Source organism: Pristiophorus japonicus, chromosome 1 (genome assembly GCF_044704955.1).
Source record: "Pristiophorus japonicus isolate sPriJap1 chromosome 1, sPriJap1.hap1, whole genome shotgun sequence".
In the NCBI taxonomy this organism is placed as follows: Eukaryota; Metazoa; Chordata; class Chondrichthyes; family Pristiophoridae; genus Pristiophorus; species Pristiophorus japonicus.
The window spans coordinates 230,986,661-231,004,717 of NC_091977.1; the positions used below are offsets into that span (position 1 = coordinate 230,986,661).

At 44.8% G+C, this 18,057-nt stretch overlaps 1 protein-coding gene across 1 annotated transcript in view; it reads right to left on the minus strand.

Moving 5' to 3' along the window:
* svep1 (sushi, von Willebrand factor type A, EGF and pentraxin domain containing 1) overlaps window positions 1-18,057 on the minus strand; it is a 420,503-nt gene that overhangs the window by 138,269 nt on the left and 264,177 nt on the right. Inside the window, exons 29-35 of the mRNA XM_070887865.1 lie at window positions 17,375-17,498; window positions 16,959-17,129; window positions 14,686-14,859; window positions 12,440-12,559; window positions 11,324-11,500; window positions 6,579-6,663; window positions 4,674-4,865 (exon numbers count right to left, since the gene is read on the minus strand). Coding sequence (XP_070743966.1) covers window positions 4,674-4,865; window positions 6,579-6,663; window positions 11,324-11,500; window positions 12,440-12,559; window positions 14,686-14,859; window positions 16,959-17,129; window positions 17,375-17,498 — 1,043 coding nt within the window. The remainder of the gene's footprint in view (window positions 1-4,673; window positions 4,866-6,578; window positions 6,664-11,323; window positions 11,501-12,439; window positions 12,560-14,685; window positions 14,860-16,958; window positions 17,130-17,374; window positions 17,499-18,057) is intronic.

The following is an 18,057-nucleotide window of genomic DNA, read 5'->3' on the forward strand; positions in this document are numbered from 1 at the left end:
GACAGACTATTATCTGAATGGTGACAGATTAGGAAAAGGGGAGGTGCAACGAGACCTGGGTGTCATGGTACATCAGTCACTGTGGTTAAGAAAGCAAATGGCATGTTGGCCTTCATAGCGAGGGGATTTGAGTACAGGGGCAGGGAGGTGTTACTACAGTTGTACAGGGCCCTGGTGAGGCCACACCTGGAGTATTGTGTACAGTTTTGGTTTCCTAACTTGAGGAAGCACATTCTTGCTATTGAGGGAGTCCAGCGAAGGTTCACCAGACTGATTCCCGGGATGGCGGGACTGACATATCAAGAAAGACTGGATCAATTGGGTTTTGTATTCACTGGAGTTCAGAAGAATGAGAGGGGATCTCATAGAAACGTTTAAAATTCTGCCGGGTTTAGACAGGTTAGATGCAGGAAGAATGTTCCCAATGTTGGGGAAGTCCAGACCAGGGGTTACAGTCTAAGGATAAGGGGTAAGCCATTTAGGACCGAGATGAGGAGAAACTTCTTCATCCAGAGAGTGGTGAACCTGTGGAATTCTCTACCACAGAAAGTTGTTGAGGCCAATTCACTAAATATATTCAAAAAGGAGTTAGATGTAGTCCTTACTACTAGGGGGATCAAGGGGTATGGCGAGAAAGCAGGAATGGGGTACTGAAGTTGCATGTTCAGCCATGAACTCATTGAATAGCGGTGCAGGCTCGAAGGGCCGAATGGCCTACTCCTGCACCTATTTTCTATGTTTCTATGTCAGAAAGAAGTCTCATTGCTCACACAATGGCCAAGGAATTCCACGCAGCACGAGTGTTATTTTACCCGGAATTGCGGCGGAAATTCCGAGCGTATCCAAGGAATTCCCCGGCCAATGCCGGGTGATAAATACTCAGATTTAAGTACAGGTCAGTGCTCAGCGCTGCTCTAGTACTCTGCAAGTGATATTTGGAGATCTGCTGCCTCAGTGTATCTCGAGAATGTGTTATTTTCCATTCATTAAAATTAACGGATGGAAAGCCAGATTTCCTGAGATGCCCTCCCTCTTTTGGATTGCAGAATCACCCACCCAGATGTTAGTGGTTTTATCATGGTCAATTAAGCAGAGTCAGCATGGTTTTATGAAAGAGAAATCATGTTTGAAAAATTTGCTGGAGTTCTTAGAGGATGTAACGAGCAGGGTGGATAAGAGGGAACTAGTGGATGTGGTGTATTTGGATTTCGAGAAGGCATTCGATAAGGTGCCACATAAAAGGTTTCTGTACAAGATAAAAGTTCACAGGGTTGAGGGTAATATATTAGCATGGATAGAGGATTGGCTAGCTAAGAGAAAACTGAGTCAGGATAAATGGGTCATTTTCAGGTTGGCAAACAGTGACTAGTGGGGTGCCGCAGGGATCGGTGCTGGGCCCTCAACTATTTACAATCTGTATTAATAACTTGGATGAAGGGACCGAGTGTAATGTAGCCAAGTTTGCTGATGATACAAAGCTGGATGGGAAAGCAAATTGTGAGGAGGGCACAAAAAGTCTGCAAAGAGATATAGACTGGCTGAGCGAGTGGGCAGAAATTTGGCAGATGGAGTATAATGTGGGAAAAAGTGAGGTTATCGACTTTGACAGAAAAAATAGAAAAGCAAATTATAATTTAAATGGAGAAAAATTGCCAAGTGCTGCAGTACAGAGGGACCTGGGGGTCCTTGTGCATGAAACACAAAAAGTTAGTATGCAGGCACAGCAAGTAATCAGGAAGGCAAATGGAATGTTGGCCTTTATTGCAAGGGGGATAGAGTATAAAAGCAGAGAAGTCCTGCTATAACTATACAGAGCCTTTGTGAGACCACACCGGGAGTACTGCATACAGTTTTGGTCTCCTTATTTAAGGAGGGATATATTTGCATTGGAGGCAGTTCAGAAAAGGTTCACGAGGTTGATTCCTGAGATGAAGGGGTAGTCTTATGAAGAAAGGTTGAGCAGGTTGGGCCTATACTCATTGGAGCTTAGAAGAATGAGAGGTGATCTTATTGTAATGTATAAGATTCTGAGGGGGCTTTAACATGGTAGATGCAGAAAGGATGTTTTTCCTCGTGGGGAATATAGAACTAGGGGGTATAGTTTCAGAATAAGGGCCGCCCATTTAAAACTGAGATGAGGAGGAATTTCTTCTCTCAGAGGGTTGTAAATCTATGGAATTCTCTGCCCCAGAGAGCTGTGGAGGCTGGGTCATTGAATATATTTAAGGTGGCGAAAGACAGATTTTTGAGCAATAAGGTAATAAAGGGTAATGGGGAGTGGGCAGGGAAGTGGAGCTGAGTCCATGATCAGATCAGCCATGATCTTATTAAAAAGCGGATCAGGCTCGAGGGGCCAAATGGCCTACTCCTGCTCCTATTTCTTATATTCTTATGTTCTAATTCACCTTTGCTACACACTTTCCTGGCATCTCGCTGCTTTAATTAACATTGCACAAGTGGAAATTTTGCAAGTCCACAAGTGCAGCTTGATCATAGCAAGATACAGCACAGAAGGAGGCCAATCAGCTCATCATGCCTGTGCTGCCTTTTTGAAAGAGCTGCGCAATTAATCCCACTCCCTTGCTCTTCCCGTATATCCCTGCAAATATTTCCTTTTCAAGTATATATCCAATTGCCTTTTGAAAGTTATTATTGAATTTGTTCTCACCATCCATTCAGGCAGTGCATTCCAGATCATAACAACTCGCTGCATAACAAAAAATCTCCTTACTCCCCCTCTGGTTCTTTTGACAATTACTCCCCCTCTGGTTACTGACCCTCCTGGCAGGGGAAATAGTTTCTCTTTATTTACTCTATCAAAACTCCTCAGAATTTTGATCACCTCTACTGAATCTTTCCTTAACCTTCTTTGCTCTAAGGAGAACATACCCAGCTTCTCTAGTCTCTCCATGTAACTATCCCTCATCCCTGGTACCATTCTAGTAAATCTCCTCTGCACACCCTAAGGCCTTGACATCTTTCCTTATTTGTGGTGTCCCGAATGGGACATAATACTCCAGCTGAGGCCCAACCAGTGATTTATAAACTTTAGCATGTGTAACTCTTGATTGTGTATTCTATGGGGCCAAAATTCTGCATCCCAAAAAGGCCTCTTACCGCCAGAATGCGGCGGCCAAGCGGCAGAAATCCAGTGGCCGCTGATTTGTGGTCAAATGGCCGCCGCTAGTGAAATTCACCGTGGTGGGTTTTCCGGTGGTTCCCACTTCTGCCCCGCTGCTGCCGACCGGTCCTAAGTGCATCATCAAAGGGCGCACCGCCAATCTCCCGCACCTCCAATGAAATTCAGCTTCAAAAATCCTCATTCCATCGAGCGGTGCCCAGACAGCTTTTTCCATCAGTGCACCTTGTTGTCCATGTGTGAGACTTGGTTGTGCGCCAGCCATTAAAGGCGAGGGCCCACTGCCGCGGCCGCCATTTAATTATTTTTGCCGGCCGACTTCCAGATTGGCTGGCCAAATATGCCCGCAGTTTGACTGGGCCACCCTCTTGGGTGCCAGGTCGCTGGCCTGCCCGGAATCCTCCTTGATGGCCCAGTGGACCTAACGAAAATGATCGCTGAGCTCGCAGCAGCGCTCCCCTTTAAGTGAAGGGGAGGGACGTGGTGACGCACACACATCATGATGCCATCACCCGCTCCGCTGATGACGGACAAAGGCGGTGACTCTGCCCCGCCTCCACTTTAGTCCCTCTTGTTGGCGATCTGCTGCTTACCGCCCCTCTTCCGCTCCCATCATGACCAACTTCTGGTCCGATTCAAAAAAAACGACAAAGAGCTGAATTTCGCTAAAGAGGCGACCTCATCCGATGTGGCTGTGAAAACATTTCAGGCGCCAAGTTTCGGGCGGGTCTGAATTTCGGCCCCTATGTCTCTATTTATAAAACCAAGGATCTTGTATGTTTTTGTTTTAAACAGGCTCATCAACTTGTTGCCACCCTCAAAGATTTGCATACATACACCTCCAGGTCTCTCCATCTCTGTACCACTTATTATAATATTTAATCTGCACGAGTTCTAAAGGTTGAAATCTAGTCAAATTTTTCTTTTGTTTGAATGAAAGGAAATGTAAGAGATCGTTGTTCTTTTTTCTGATTGCTGTGGATGACGAATGGTTCATGATGTTGGATTACCTCCAGCCATCTCTGCTAGTTACAATGAAAGTACTGAAAGCAGAACCACAAAGAATGATTTACATTCGGAGAAGTGTTCCATCAGCAGGCATACTCAAGGGTGGAGGACACAACAACAGCAACAGCAACTTGCATTTATATAGTGCCATTAACGTAGTAAGACGTCCCAAGGTGCTTCACAAGAATGTTAGCAGACAAAATGTGACACCGAGCAACATAAATTTGGGCAGGTGACCAAAAGCTTGGTCAAGGAAGTAGGTTTTAAGGAAGGTCTTAAAGGAGGAGAGAGAGGTAGAGAGACAGAGAGGTTTATTGAGGGAATTCCAGAGCTTACAGCCTTGGCAGCTGAAGGCACGGCCGCCAATGATGGAGCGATGAAAATATAGGATGCGCAAGCGGCAAGAATTGGAGGAGCGCAGAGATCTCAGCGGGTTGTACGGCTGGTGGAGCTCACGGAGATAGGGACACTTCAACAACTCCATGGTAATGAGCAAAGTTACAGTTCACTATAAGGGTTAACTTACTGATAGCCACTGTTGCAGGTGTACAAAACTGTGGAGCGGTATGTCATCCCATTCAAGTCGTATCTACCACTGTCGGTATTCTGTGGAGTAGGGCACATCAGAGGTTCACAAGTAGGTGTTTCATGACTCCAACTACCATTTGCTAAACAAGAGATTTCTGCTGCTCCAGACAACACATATCCCTTCTTGCAACTATAAAAAGGAAGAAAAGTAGCATTTATTCCTTCTGTCGGAAAGGATCCAAAAAAGAATCTTTGGCAAACGTTATACAGAATTACATAGAATGTACAGCACAGAAAAGGCCATTCAGCCCAACTGGTCTATGCCGGTGTTTATGCTCCATACAAACCTCCTCCCACCCCTCTTCATCCCACCCTATTGACATATCCTTCTATTCCTTTCCCCCCGATTGTGTTTATCTAGCTTCCCCTTAAATGCATCTTTGCTATTCGCCTCAACCGCTCCCTGTGGTAGCGAGCTACACGCTATATGGTAACTTTACAACTGAGATAATGTACAGTTTGAGAACAAAGTTGACATTTAAAGCATGTGTCTTAAAGTTATTGAAATACTTAAGAATGGATAAGTATGTGTATTACAACATGATCTAGCAGTGCCAGAAAAATATCAACATGAGTTACTTCCTTGAAAAGTGAAGTTTTTATTTTCTTCATTACACTTTAATGTGCAAAAATCAAAAACAAATTGGGGGCCGAAATATGGACAAGTTTAAACAAAACCATTGAGGAAGAGAAGAGAGATTGTGTGCTCGTACCTAGAATATGAATAATTAATTTATGTTAATGAGATGTCATGGGGTACACCAGATTTTGTTATTTGCAGCCAAACAAAATCAAGAGTGGATCAAGACTGACATGGCTTCAGATATGACGTAAGATGAATAAAGAGTATTCAATGGCTGACTGAGGCCGAGCCCCATGGATAAGATGGTCCCAGGTCTGATTTCAGCTGAGGCAATGAGGAGGTGCTACCATTAACTTAATTGGTTTGGGTTTGCAGGGTAGAGGTTGGCTCGGGTTACCACAGTTCCGCATACACTGATCCCAGTAGAATTGCATGTATGTGGGCATCAGGTGGCAAGATTGAGCTCGGCTATGATGCCCCCAGAGTTGAACAGTCTATGACATTCAATATCAAGGTTCATAAGTGAATAATGGCCACTTGGGCGAGGCACTTGAGCACACAACCCCTGCGGAACCAGACCCCAGCAAGGGGCCATCGATTTCTGCCTGGGAGGGGCGAAAATTAGTGAGAAAAAAAATATTTTGTTATGACATAAACTTAATCATGCGGGCTGGGGGAAGGAGGGGAGTTCATACAATTAATAGGTTCCACTGCAGTTACAGTAACCTTAAGGAGCCTGAGTGGGCCTCTTAAGGAGACAAAATGATCAAATCGTCCAGTCCTATGAGCCAGGAGAGCAGGCATGCAACTGGTACAGAGGAGGAAGGAGTTGGGAGAGAAGGTCATACATCAATTTCTTTCTGGCAGCAGTTCCCCACTCTTGCATTAGTGAGCTGAAGTGCTTGCACCCATTTCCTGCATGAGCCTCATTAAGGCTCCCGATTTAATGCAGAAGTATCTAAGTGAGCACTAAACAGAATTCGCTGGTATTTGTGCTACGTCTGAACTCATGATAGAAGGAAGGTCATTGATGAAGCAGCTGAAGATGGTTGGGCCTAGGACAGTTCCCTGAGGAACTCCTGCAGTGAGATGATTAGCCTCCAACAACCACAACCATCTTCATTTGTGCCAAGTATGACTCCAGCCAGTGGAGAGATTTCCCACTCATCCCCATTTTCTTCAGTTTTACTAAGGTGGGTGGGTGGGTGGGGGGAAGGACCAACGGAAGTAGAAAAACCCCTATGAAAGACATTTTTGTACCTGTACACCACCTTCATACCATAGGTGAAGTTATTGCCTTCAGTTGTACCATTTTCTGGAACACCAAGCGCCTCACAGGATCGAGCTAGGAAAAAAAGATCAAATTGCCGTAAACAAGCAATAATATAAAAATGATAATGCTAAAACTCTAGCGTGTATGCAGGAAACAGAATAACAAACTGGGGGCGAAATTGGACTTCCTTGAAAGAGCAAAATGAGTGATGGCAAATCTGCGTTCCTCTGACACGCCGCCTCACTGACTTCTATTGACTTCTACGGAAGGCAAATGGGGAGGGTTTGAAGACCAATTTTCCCCCTCCTACCACCCAGGAACCATCCCTAGTTGGGACCAAACTATAAACAGGCAACACCCCTAAATATGCCTAGTTGATTGGTAACAGTAGCTGTTATATTTTTCCAGCGTATGTTTAATTTAGGAATTTATTTTCGCTGCACAGCTGATGACTTCACTACTGTATGTTGCTGCATTTATACTAAAGCTATGCTCAGGGCCATAGCTACGGGATCAGTTTCAAGCAGATGAGACCCTCTTTATAGACTGGGATATCGCTTTACTGAACACCTCCGTTCAGTCCACAAGCGTGACCCTAATTTACTGGTCGCTTGCCACTATACTTCTCCACTCCCACTCTGACCTCTCTGTCCTCGGCCTCCTACTCCCTCCATCTCCAAGTTCTCCCCCCAAGTCACACACCATCCTGACTTGGAAATATATCGCCGTTCCTTCATCGTCGCTGTTGTGTATGTAATAACTCAATAGACTGAATACTGTCAACTCCGAACAGGTACAAACCTGGCTCTACTTTATTTGGACCCAAAGTGATTACATTACAAGATGGCTGGCCTTTTATACCTGGGCCGCACACACGTGCGCACAGCCCAATGACCTCCAACAGTGGCACCACCTGGTGGCTAGTAAACCCAAGCATACATACATGACAGTCACTAGGTCAAAATCCTGGAACTCCCTCCCTAATAGCACTGTGGAAATATCTTCACCACTCGGACTCCATCACTCTCCCAAGCATCTATCTGAAGCTAAACCAAACTGTTCGCAACCTAGGCGCCATATTTGACCCTGAAATGAGCTTCCGGCCACATATCCGTTGCATAACTGAAACCGCCTATTTCCACCTCCATAACATTGCCTGCCATCGTCCCTGCCCCAGCTCTTCTGCTGCTAAAACCCTCGTCCATGCCTTTGTTACCTCTAGATTTGACTACTCCAATGCACTCCTGGCTGGCCTCCCACATTGTACACTACCTAAACTTGGGATTATTCAAAACTCGGCAGCCCCTGTCCAAGTTACGATCACCCATCACCCCTGTGCTCGCTGATCTACTTTGGCTCCTGGTTAAACAACCTTTAACCAAGCTTTTGGTCATCTGCCGTAATTTCTTCTTATGTGGCTCGGTGTCAAATTTATCTGTTTTGTCTGTAACACTGATGTGAAGCACCTTGGGACGTTTTACTATTTTAAAGGCGCTATATAAATAAAAGTTGTTGTTGTTCAAGAAGGCAGCGCACCACCACCTAGGCCGTGTCAGCGACGCCCACATCCCACGAATGAATAAAAGAAAAACTGTTCCACTTTGGTAGGAAAAACATAAAGACATAAAGGTAGGAAAGTTAAGACTGAGATGAGGAGAAACTTCTTCACTCAGAGGGTGGTGAACCTGTGGAATTCTCTACCACAGAAGGCTGTGGAGGCCAAGTCACTGAATATATTTAAGAAGGAGATAGATAGATTTCTAGACACAAAAGGCATCAAGCGGTATGGGGAGAAAGCGGTGTAGAGATGGAGGATAAGTGGTGCAGACTCGAAGGGCCGAATGGCCTACTACTGCTCCTATTTTCTATGTTTTTATGTTTCTAATGCAATCTCGAGGAACAGCATCTCATCTTTCCATTATGCGCTTTAAAGCCTTCCAGCCTCAGTAGTGAGTTTAACAATTTTAGATCTGGAAATACTCAGCAGGTCAGGCAGCTATGGAGAGAAAAACAGAGGTAACGATTCAGATCTGACGAAAGTTCATCGACCTGAAACGTTAAATCTGCTTCTCTCTCCACAGATGCAGCCTGACCAGCTGAGTATTTACAGCATTTTCTGTTTTTATTCCCTGTTCATACTACCTGTTTGAAACTATGCTACCATTGCCCAAGACAAAGCTCTGAGCATGTACACATCTCCTCTCCCAGGGTTACGCTGAAATCTTTAGAGAGCACTGGTCGGCGGGCCCACCCTCTCTAAACAATCAAATCAACTTCAGAACGGGTCAAAAGTGTCCAAAGAACACTCCTGGCACATGTTAAACCCGATTTGACACAAAACTGCAGTTACGGAAGCGGCGAGGAGCGGAGGTCGGAATCGGGGAGGAGTGAAGGTTGGAAGAAGCGTGGAGCGGAGATCAGAATCGGGGAGGAGTGGAGGTTGGAAGCAGCCTGGAGCGGAGGGAGGGACTGATGAGGTCCGGAGGTCGGGACGGGCGAGGTCCAGAGATCAGAAGTGGAGAGGAGAGGATGAACGAGGCATGGAGGAGCAGAAAGGTTGGAATCCAGAGGTGGAGCAGTGTGGACAAGACCAAGGGAAGGCACAGCACGAGCCAATAGCGAGGCTGTGAGGACGTGAGGCTCACATTGCGTATTATGAATTCCACGTAGAGAGAGGTCCTGTGGGAAGGAGGAAGGAGGACAGTAGGAGTATGTTTGAGTTTGTGTGTATGTATTGACTCATGCAGCAGAGCCTGGTCTCCAATCGTCTTTGATCCCCTTGCCACTGGAACAAGACCTTGCTCCGTCAAGCCCATGTGGTGGCTGGTGTGCAACGGCCACCCTACGTTTAAACAATTCACGCAAAGGCATCTTCCACCATTTAAAGTGAGTTTATCAGTTACCTGAGTACTCATTTTTAGCGTGGAAACAAGTCATCCTCGACCCCAAGGGACTGCCCATGATGATGATGATGTCAACCCCTAATGGTGTGGAACAATCTCCTCCACTATGTTGTTATGATCTGAAATGCATTGTCTGAAAAGGTGGTGGAAGCAAAGTCAATAGTAACTTTCAAAAGGGAGTTGGATATATATGTGGAAAGGATAAATTTGCAGGGGTAAGGGGAAAGAGCAAGGGGAACACTCCCTCAGCACTGCACTGGGAGTGTGAGCCTAGAGTCTGTGCTCAAGGCTCTGGAGTGGGACTTGAACCCATGCTTCTGACTCAGAAGCAAGAGTGCTACTCACTAAGCCATGGCTGACACCAAAGAGCTCCAATACATACATAGAGTGTGTTTTCCACCATAACCTCATTTTGATGCTCTTCAATTGATGTTTGCATACCTCCCAGATTTTGTATACATGTAAATCTTTCGAACTGCTCCCATTCAGGCTGTTTTTCTTAAACTTTTATTCAACCACATTGGTTTTGGGGCTGTTGTGTTTAGCATTTTACATAATATCTGGGTGATGCTGCAAACTTTGGAAGGCAAAAAGAGTTTTATTTTTTGAAAATAAAACATCTGCAAGTTTCACTTCTGCGACTAGCCCCAGGTGCTATGAATATACATGTTGGCTTGTCTGCTTAGAGCCATTGAAAGAAGCCACATCCTTCCTATTCTGTGTACACACACCCTATCGTGAGTCCGTTTGTAAAATATCACAATCTCTTACAGTATCTCCCTGGAAAGAAGCCAGTTGAGACTATCGGAATCTTACAGCATAGAAGGGGACCATTCGGCTTAAACCTGCCTGCCCCAGCTCTTTGAAATGTTCTGCTCCCACTGCAAGCATGCTCTTTGCACGTGCCTGATGGGTTTGTTACTAATGATGTAAATGAACTGACCCGGAAAATGTGAATGCCAGTAACAAATCCCTGTCGATTTACTGCCATTTCTTAACCTTTTAGACAAAAGTTGCACCAAATGATGAAAACAACAGCCTCACCAACCCCGGGTCTGCCTTGGAAGAAAACTTGACAATGCAGCTATGGTGTGCTCTATGACATCCTCATTAATGGCCTTGGGAAACAAAAAATCGTGAGGAAAATGGGCAGTCATCTAATGCTTTCAACATAAACTCCAAAACTTTTTATTCGTCCATTTCCACACTGCAGTTAGCAGACAGGAAATTCAGCCCCTTTGTTGTCGTGTTTTCCTTACTAATAGAATAAACTATGTGCTCTGTTCTTCTCTCTATTCATAGACCTACATGGAATTTACAGCATAGAGCAAGGCCATTCGGCCCAACTGGTCTATGTCAGTGTTTATGCTCCACATGAGCCTCCTCCCACCCTACTTCATCTCGACATATCCTTTTATTCCCTTTTTTCTCCTGTGTATTTGTCTAGCTTCCCCTTAAATGCATATATGCTATTTGCCTTAACCACTCCCTGTGGTAGTGAGTTCCACATTCTAACCACTCTCTGGGTAAAGACGTTTCTCCTGAATTTCTTATTGGAATTATTAGTGACTATCTTATATTTATGGGTCATAGTTTTGGTCTCCTCCACAAGTGGTCTTCTCTACAATTACCCCTTCGAACCCCTTCATATTTATAAAGTCCTCGATCAGATCAAGATTCAGCCTTTTCTTTTCTAGAGAAAAGAGTCCCAGCCTGTTCAGTCTTTCCTGATAGTTGTACCCTCCCAGTTCTGCTATCATCCTTGTAATTCTTTTTTGCACCTTCTCCAATGCCTTCATATTCAGTAAATTGTGGCTCCGGTTACACACCTTGGCAGTGAGGCACGGGGTCACTCCACCGCCCATCCTCTAAACATGTGACACTCTCTGTACCATTCAATTGATATCCATCCTCACACGCGAAAGTCACTTGACCACCAACAAAGTGCACATTGCCCCGAGCCAATCCATGAGCAGGTCTCCCAGGGTCGTTACAACTTATTGGATCTGAAAGATGAAAAACAAACAAGTTAAGTTATTTCTACATGGAATTACATACGATTTTCAGCACAGAATAGGCCATTCGGTCCAACTGGTCCGTCCTGGTATTTATGCTCCACACGAGCCTCCTCCCATGCCTCTTCATCAACATATCCTTCTATTCCTTCATGCGTTTATCTAGCTTCCCTTGAATGCATCTATACTATTCGCCTCAACCATTCCCTGTGATAGCGAGTTCCACATTCTCACCACTCTCTGAGTAAAGGAGTTTTTACATGACATTAATTTTCACATGATATTAAAAAAGGTTCAGGAATCACTACAGAAACTCAATAAGAAGTAACTTTTCAGTTCATTGTTAACCCATTTTGAAGAAAAGTTGTGGGCTTTATTAAATAACAAAATTTAGAATACAGTATTTATGGTAGTGCACTTGCTCTAATTAATTAATTCATTGTCACATGCATTTGAATTCCCATCCCAACAACTAGCACAAGTTGTGCAGCGACAGTGAATGTATTTTTCATTCCTTGCTGTTTAATATAAAAGAATATCCTTTCAAAGGAACTAATTGATCCCTTCATGCCATTGACTAATTCAAGAAAAATAATTTGCTTCTGATATTACATGTGTACAATAGACTGGCAGTTGTGTTACAGGACTAATAATTCAGAGATTGGGAGTTCAAATTCCACCAATTGCATTGCATTATTAAATTTGGTGATTTGTGAACTGGCATTAGATAAAGTGGCCACGAAAGTTGCCATATTGTCATTAGAAACCAACTGGTTCAGTAATCTCCTTCAGGGAAGGGAATATGCCAGCCCGACCCGGTCTGGACTACATGTGACTCCAATCCCACTCTACATAGTTGACTCATCACATCCTCAGGGCAATTTGAGAGGGATAATAAATGCAGCTGGAGATCACATCTAACAACTGTACCAGTGCAGTTTCTTCCATCACCAGTGTATGGTGGCCTGCAGGTGCAAGTGTAGGACCCAACGGTGTTGATGCATTCAGATTTTTTGTCACAGTCTGATCCTAGTGCGCACTCATCGAGATCTGGAAACAACAACAGGAAACATTGAGTTTTAGCGACTGACAGTGAGGGTATACAATGCAAACAGGGTACGATGCGCGCAGGGTACGATGCGCGCAGGGTATGATATGCGCAGGGTACGATGCGCACAGTGTATGATGCGCACAGGGTACGATGCGCGCAGGGTACGATGCACACAGGGCATGATACGCGCAGGGCATGATACGCACAGTGTACGATGCATGCAGGCTACAATATGCACAGAGCATAATACACACAGGACACGATACGCGCAGGGCACATTACACACAGGGCACGATACGCGCAGGGCACACTACACGCAGGGCACGATATGCACAGGGCAGAATACATGATACACACAGGGCATAATACGTACAGGGTACAAAACGCGCAGGACACGATATGAGGAGGGCACATTACGTGCAGGTCACGATACACGATAGGCGCAGGGCAGGATACGCGCAGGGCAGGATACGCGCAGGGAACGATAGGCGCAGGGCACGATAGGCATGGGGTACATTACGTGCAGGGCACATTACGCAGTGTACGATACACACAGGACACGATGCATGCAGGGAACAACTATGGTGTAGACATAGTGATGCAAATTCCTAAAGCAGGATTGAAAACATTCAAAAGAGAATGATGATGAATGTGTTCCTTTTTAATCTAGATCTCTGCTTTACACTCACTGGGGTACAGTTAGGCATCGGGGTCAGAAATGGGAGCATGGGTTTTATTTCAATATTGACATGTGGCCTGCGCTCATTTCAGGCGGCTGCCAGGGATGTCTAAAAAAAGGCCCTGATCAATTTACTGGTGACCCGAACTTCTGTGCTGAATGGGAGTGGCCTTTGCCCTGCTAAATAGGATTATCGTTGTGGCTGTTTTCTGCCCAATAAAGGATGCACCAATGTTGAATTTACATAGAGATATAATGAATGTACAGCACAGAAACAGGCCATTCAGCCCAATTGATCCATGCCGGTGTTTGTGCTCCACACCAGCATCTCCTCCCACCCCTCTTCATCTCACCCTATTAGCATCTCCTTCTATTCCTTTCTCCCTCATGTGGTTATCCAACTTCCCCTTAAATGCATCTATGCTGTTCGCCTCAATTACTCCTTGTGGCAGCGAGTTCCACATTCTCATCACTCTCTGGGTAAAGAGTTTTCTCCTGAGTTCCCTATTGGATTTTTTAGTGACTATCTTAAATTTATGGCCCCTAGTTTTGGTGTCCCCCACAAGTGGAAACATCTTTTCTATGTCTACCCTATCAAACCCTTCATAATTTTAAAGACTACAATCAGGTCACTCCACAGTCTTCTCTTTTCTAGAGAAAGGATCCTCAGCCGGTTCTGTCTTTCCTGATAGTTGATAGATGAATTTATGTACTTTGCAGCTTGTACATCCAGTTTTATTTAGACTACAATCTTCCTCTGCCAGTTGCAGGTATTATAGCAGCGACGAAGAAGTGTTGATTGCAAAATAATCCCTGCAAGTTTACAAATATTTAGTCTTTATATTATAATGTGCATCAGAAGGATTCACTATAGCCTCCTTACAGCTGTGGCTCAGTGGGTAGCACTTTCACCTCTGTCTCAGAAGATCATGGGTTCAAAGTCCCAATTCAGTGACTTGAGTGCATAATTCATGCTGACACTTCCAGTGCAGTACTGAAGGAGTGCTGCAATGTCGGAGGTGCCGTTTTTTGAATGAGATATTAAACTGAGGCCCCGTCTTCTCTCTCAGGTGGATATAAAAGATGCCACAGCACTTTTTCAAAGAAGGGCAGGGGCGTTCTATCTAGTGTTCATGCCATTATTCATCATACAACCAACATTACTAAAACAGATTATCTGATCGTTATCACATTGCTGTTTGTGGGAGCTTGCTGTGCACAAATTGGCTACCATAATTCCTACATTGCAACAGTTGCCGCATTTCAAAAGTATTTTATTGGCTGTAAAGTGCTTTGGGAAGCCCTGAGCTTATGAAAGGCGCTATATAAATGCAAGTCTTTCGTTTTTATAAGGCATATTTCAATTCATCTTAAATTGGATTGCAATCAATTAGGTCCTCAGTATCAGCTCTTAAATCTTTTGGGATTTAATTTGTTTGGACTTACCAAGACAGACAGGCACAACACCAGCCCAGTTTCCATCATCGGCACAGAAGAGTTTGTAATCCCCCAACAGGTAGTAACCATTGTTACACAGGTAGGACACAGCACTGCCAAAGAGGTAGTCTTCAGCAGCAAAGCTCCCATTGTCCAGGGCAGGAGGTGAGCCGCAGTTAATCCCTGAAAATCACACACAACACACAGAGAAAAGAAAACTCACATTTCTGTTCTACAAAAATTGCAGGCCAAAGTACTTCATTCGAAGAAAAGCAGGGCAGTTCTCACTGGTGTACTGGGTAATATTTATTCCTCAACCAACATCACAAAAAATCAGATTATATGATCATTATCACATTGCTGTTTGTGGGAGCTTGCCATGTGCATATTGGCAGCTGTGTTTCCTACATTACAGCGGTGAATACAATTCAAAAGTACTTAATTGCCTGTAAAGCGCTTTGGGACATTTTGGGGTTGTTTGAAAGCCATGTCTTTCACAATTTAAATTTGAATTTTGGACCAATTCAGGTCATTAAAATGGGACTAAGCCTTTAAAATCTTTGGCCTAAAATTTGCCTCCTTTGTGCCTCCAGTTAGCGCCTCCAGCAGGGGAGGCGGCGATAATGGGGCGCTACCGGCTTTGCGTTGGCGGCAGTGAAAGTACCGACACCCATGAAATACCCATTGAGGATTGCAGCGGTGGTAACCCAAAGCGCCGTGATCTCCTGCCCCCAGTGATTGTGACGTCATCATGCTGCGCATCACCCCGGACCCGAACTTCTGCCCCCTGCAGCAACGCCGGGGGAAAATATTTGTCGCTGTGCCTAACCTTCAATTTTTTTTGATTTTCTTGATCAGCTAGAGTGCTTGGGGCTGATCGTGGCAGTTCATGGCTGCCATTGGCAACAAGGCATCTTCATTACAGAACCTTTAAACGAGGGAAGGAGCCTCCGTTCCCGGCGGAGCTGCCTCAACATTGTGCAGCGCTATACCGCTACTGCCCTCCTGCGTCTTAATGCTCTAAGAAAAGTCGTAGTGCTTGATTTAGCACTCCACTTCCTTCCTGGAGCCCTAGACCGGAAGTTTGCGAAGTGCCCGGCGATATTTTCGCGCTACCGCAAAAGTTAATCGCCCCAAATGGGGCGCTACGCAATTTCTTCCCCTTTCTTTCTGATCTGAAATATTCACCTTGCTTGCCTTTTCAGAAGCTCATGGAGCCTCTTGTTGTATTTCCAGCATTTCCTGCTGTTATTTCAGATTTGCAGGTCTATGAGGGAAGAGCGGGCCAGAAGTGGGATTAATTGGAGAGCTCCTTCAATAAGCCGGCACAGGTACGATGGACCGAATGTCCTCCTGTGCTTTACAGATTCTAGCATATGCAGTTTATTTTTTCTTTTTGATCAAAGAAAGATAAACTGATAATTAATTCACAATTAGGTTAAATATTTCAACGATTAATAATAAAACATTGCACAACACTTTCCATCCCATGATATTGACTTGCAATTCATGATGCAGCTTGTATCAGCCTCATATGCTAAAGGCACTGACTCATGATGGGGTTATAGTCCCAAAGATTGCAGTCTCCCACTGCCACCTGATCACTGCTACCATTCTTTGTGTGGGCCATGACCGTATAGCCTGCCTCAATCCTGACCTGAGCCAATGGATAGAATTCAGGAGCATGGAGGTCAATTCTAGCCTCCCTATTAACACTCGAAAAAAAGCAGCCAAGGTGGAACCATCCTTAACTGTGCATGTGTTAGCCATGGCTCAGTGGGCAGCATGTCTACCTCAGGGTTGGAAGGTCATGGGTTCAAGCCCCACTCCAGAGACTTGAGTACAAAATCTAGGCTGTGTAGTACTGAGGAAGTGCTGTACTGTTGGTGGTGCCATCTTTCAGATGAAACTTTAAATTGAGGCCCTATCTGCTCTCTCAGGTGGATGCAGAAGATCCCAGGGCACTATTCCACAGAAGAGCAGGAGAGTTCTCCCAGGTGTCCTTGGCAATATATATCCCTCTATCAACAACACAAAACAAATGATCTGATTGCTGTTTGTGGGAGCTTGCTGTGCGCAAATTGGCTGCTGCGTTTTTTATACTACACTTCAAAAGTACCTCAGTGGTTATAAAACACTTTGGAACGTCCTGTAGTCACGAAAGCCTTACTTTTGATGTTTGCGTTCCACACTCAGGTGTTGTATTCACCAATTGAGCCCTTGGGATGGCCCTCTGTTATATTTACAAGGATAGTGCACCGTTGTAGTATGAGACAACTTACTTTCACAGTAGGGAATTGGATAGCTCCATGCTCCCAAGTTCTGACAGTGCTGCACACGGTTTCCAACAAGATGGTAACCACATTCACAAGACAGCTCAACCCTTGATCCTGGTTTGACGTCAGTACTGGACAGGAGGAGACTGGGCTGAGATCCTTCCAGCACGGGGCAATCTGAATTTTAAAAAAGCAAGTAGATGCATTAAATGCTTCGCTACTATCTCTTAACCGCAAGAGGGAAGGTGAATGTTATATGTTAGGGTTAGTTAGTTTTGAATTAACTTGCCAGTTGAATAAGACTAAGGGTGGTGGGGAGGTTGGGGTTGGGCGGGGGGTGGGGGGGGACACCGATTTTAACGCTCCCTACCCAGCAGAAACTGGACCCTCTATATATGTATATTAGCAAGGAGAGGAATTACCAGCGCAGAAAACGCTCCTGGAATCTTTCCTCACTCTTCCAACAATTCCTGACACAAAATCAGGCCATGCCAATATGTTGCCTTTTTTAAGGTCATCGGGACAAGCGGTGGCCAGCAACTTGACCTGAAAATGAGAGAAAAATGAAAGGAATTAAAGTTTCCTTCAATTGGTCAGTCAGTCAGTCATTCATAACGCCTGATTATTTTCACCCTGTTAATTCCTCCTAGCTTATGTTCTCGGCTTGTTCAAATGCAGCCGAAAGAGAGAGAATGACATGTCCAGAAGTAGTCACTGTTGTAATTTTGGAAACATGGCAGCCAATTTTCACACAGCAAGTTCCCACAAACAGCAATGTGATAAAAAGATGACCCTTTTATCCTTTATTGTTCTTGTTATATTATCGAGGGACACTGATATTCATTTGTCCCTGTCGCTATCTTATACCGTGCATTGGGAGTTGTAGGTGTGCTATGCTCCCATGAACACGCAGACCCAGACACACATGGGACTGATCCCATACCTACTTTGGTGAGGATGCCAGTCTTAACCCAATGGCACGTTTGGGGGCCCAAACTCTCATGCTTCAACAATGCCAGCAGATTGCCAAATCTCGGCTTGTTTAAGTGCAGCCAACAGAGGTAGAATCACAAGCCTATCTCTTGTGCTAAACATGCCCAGAAAT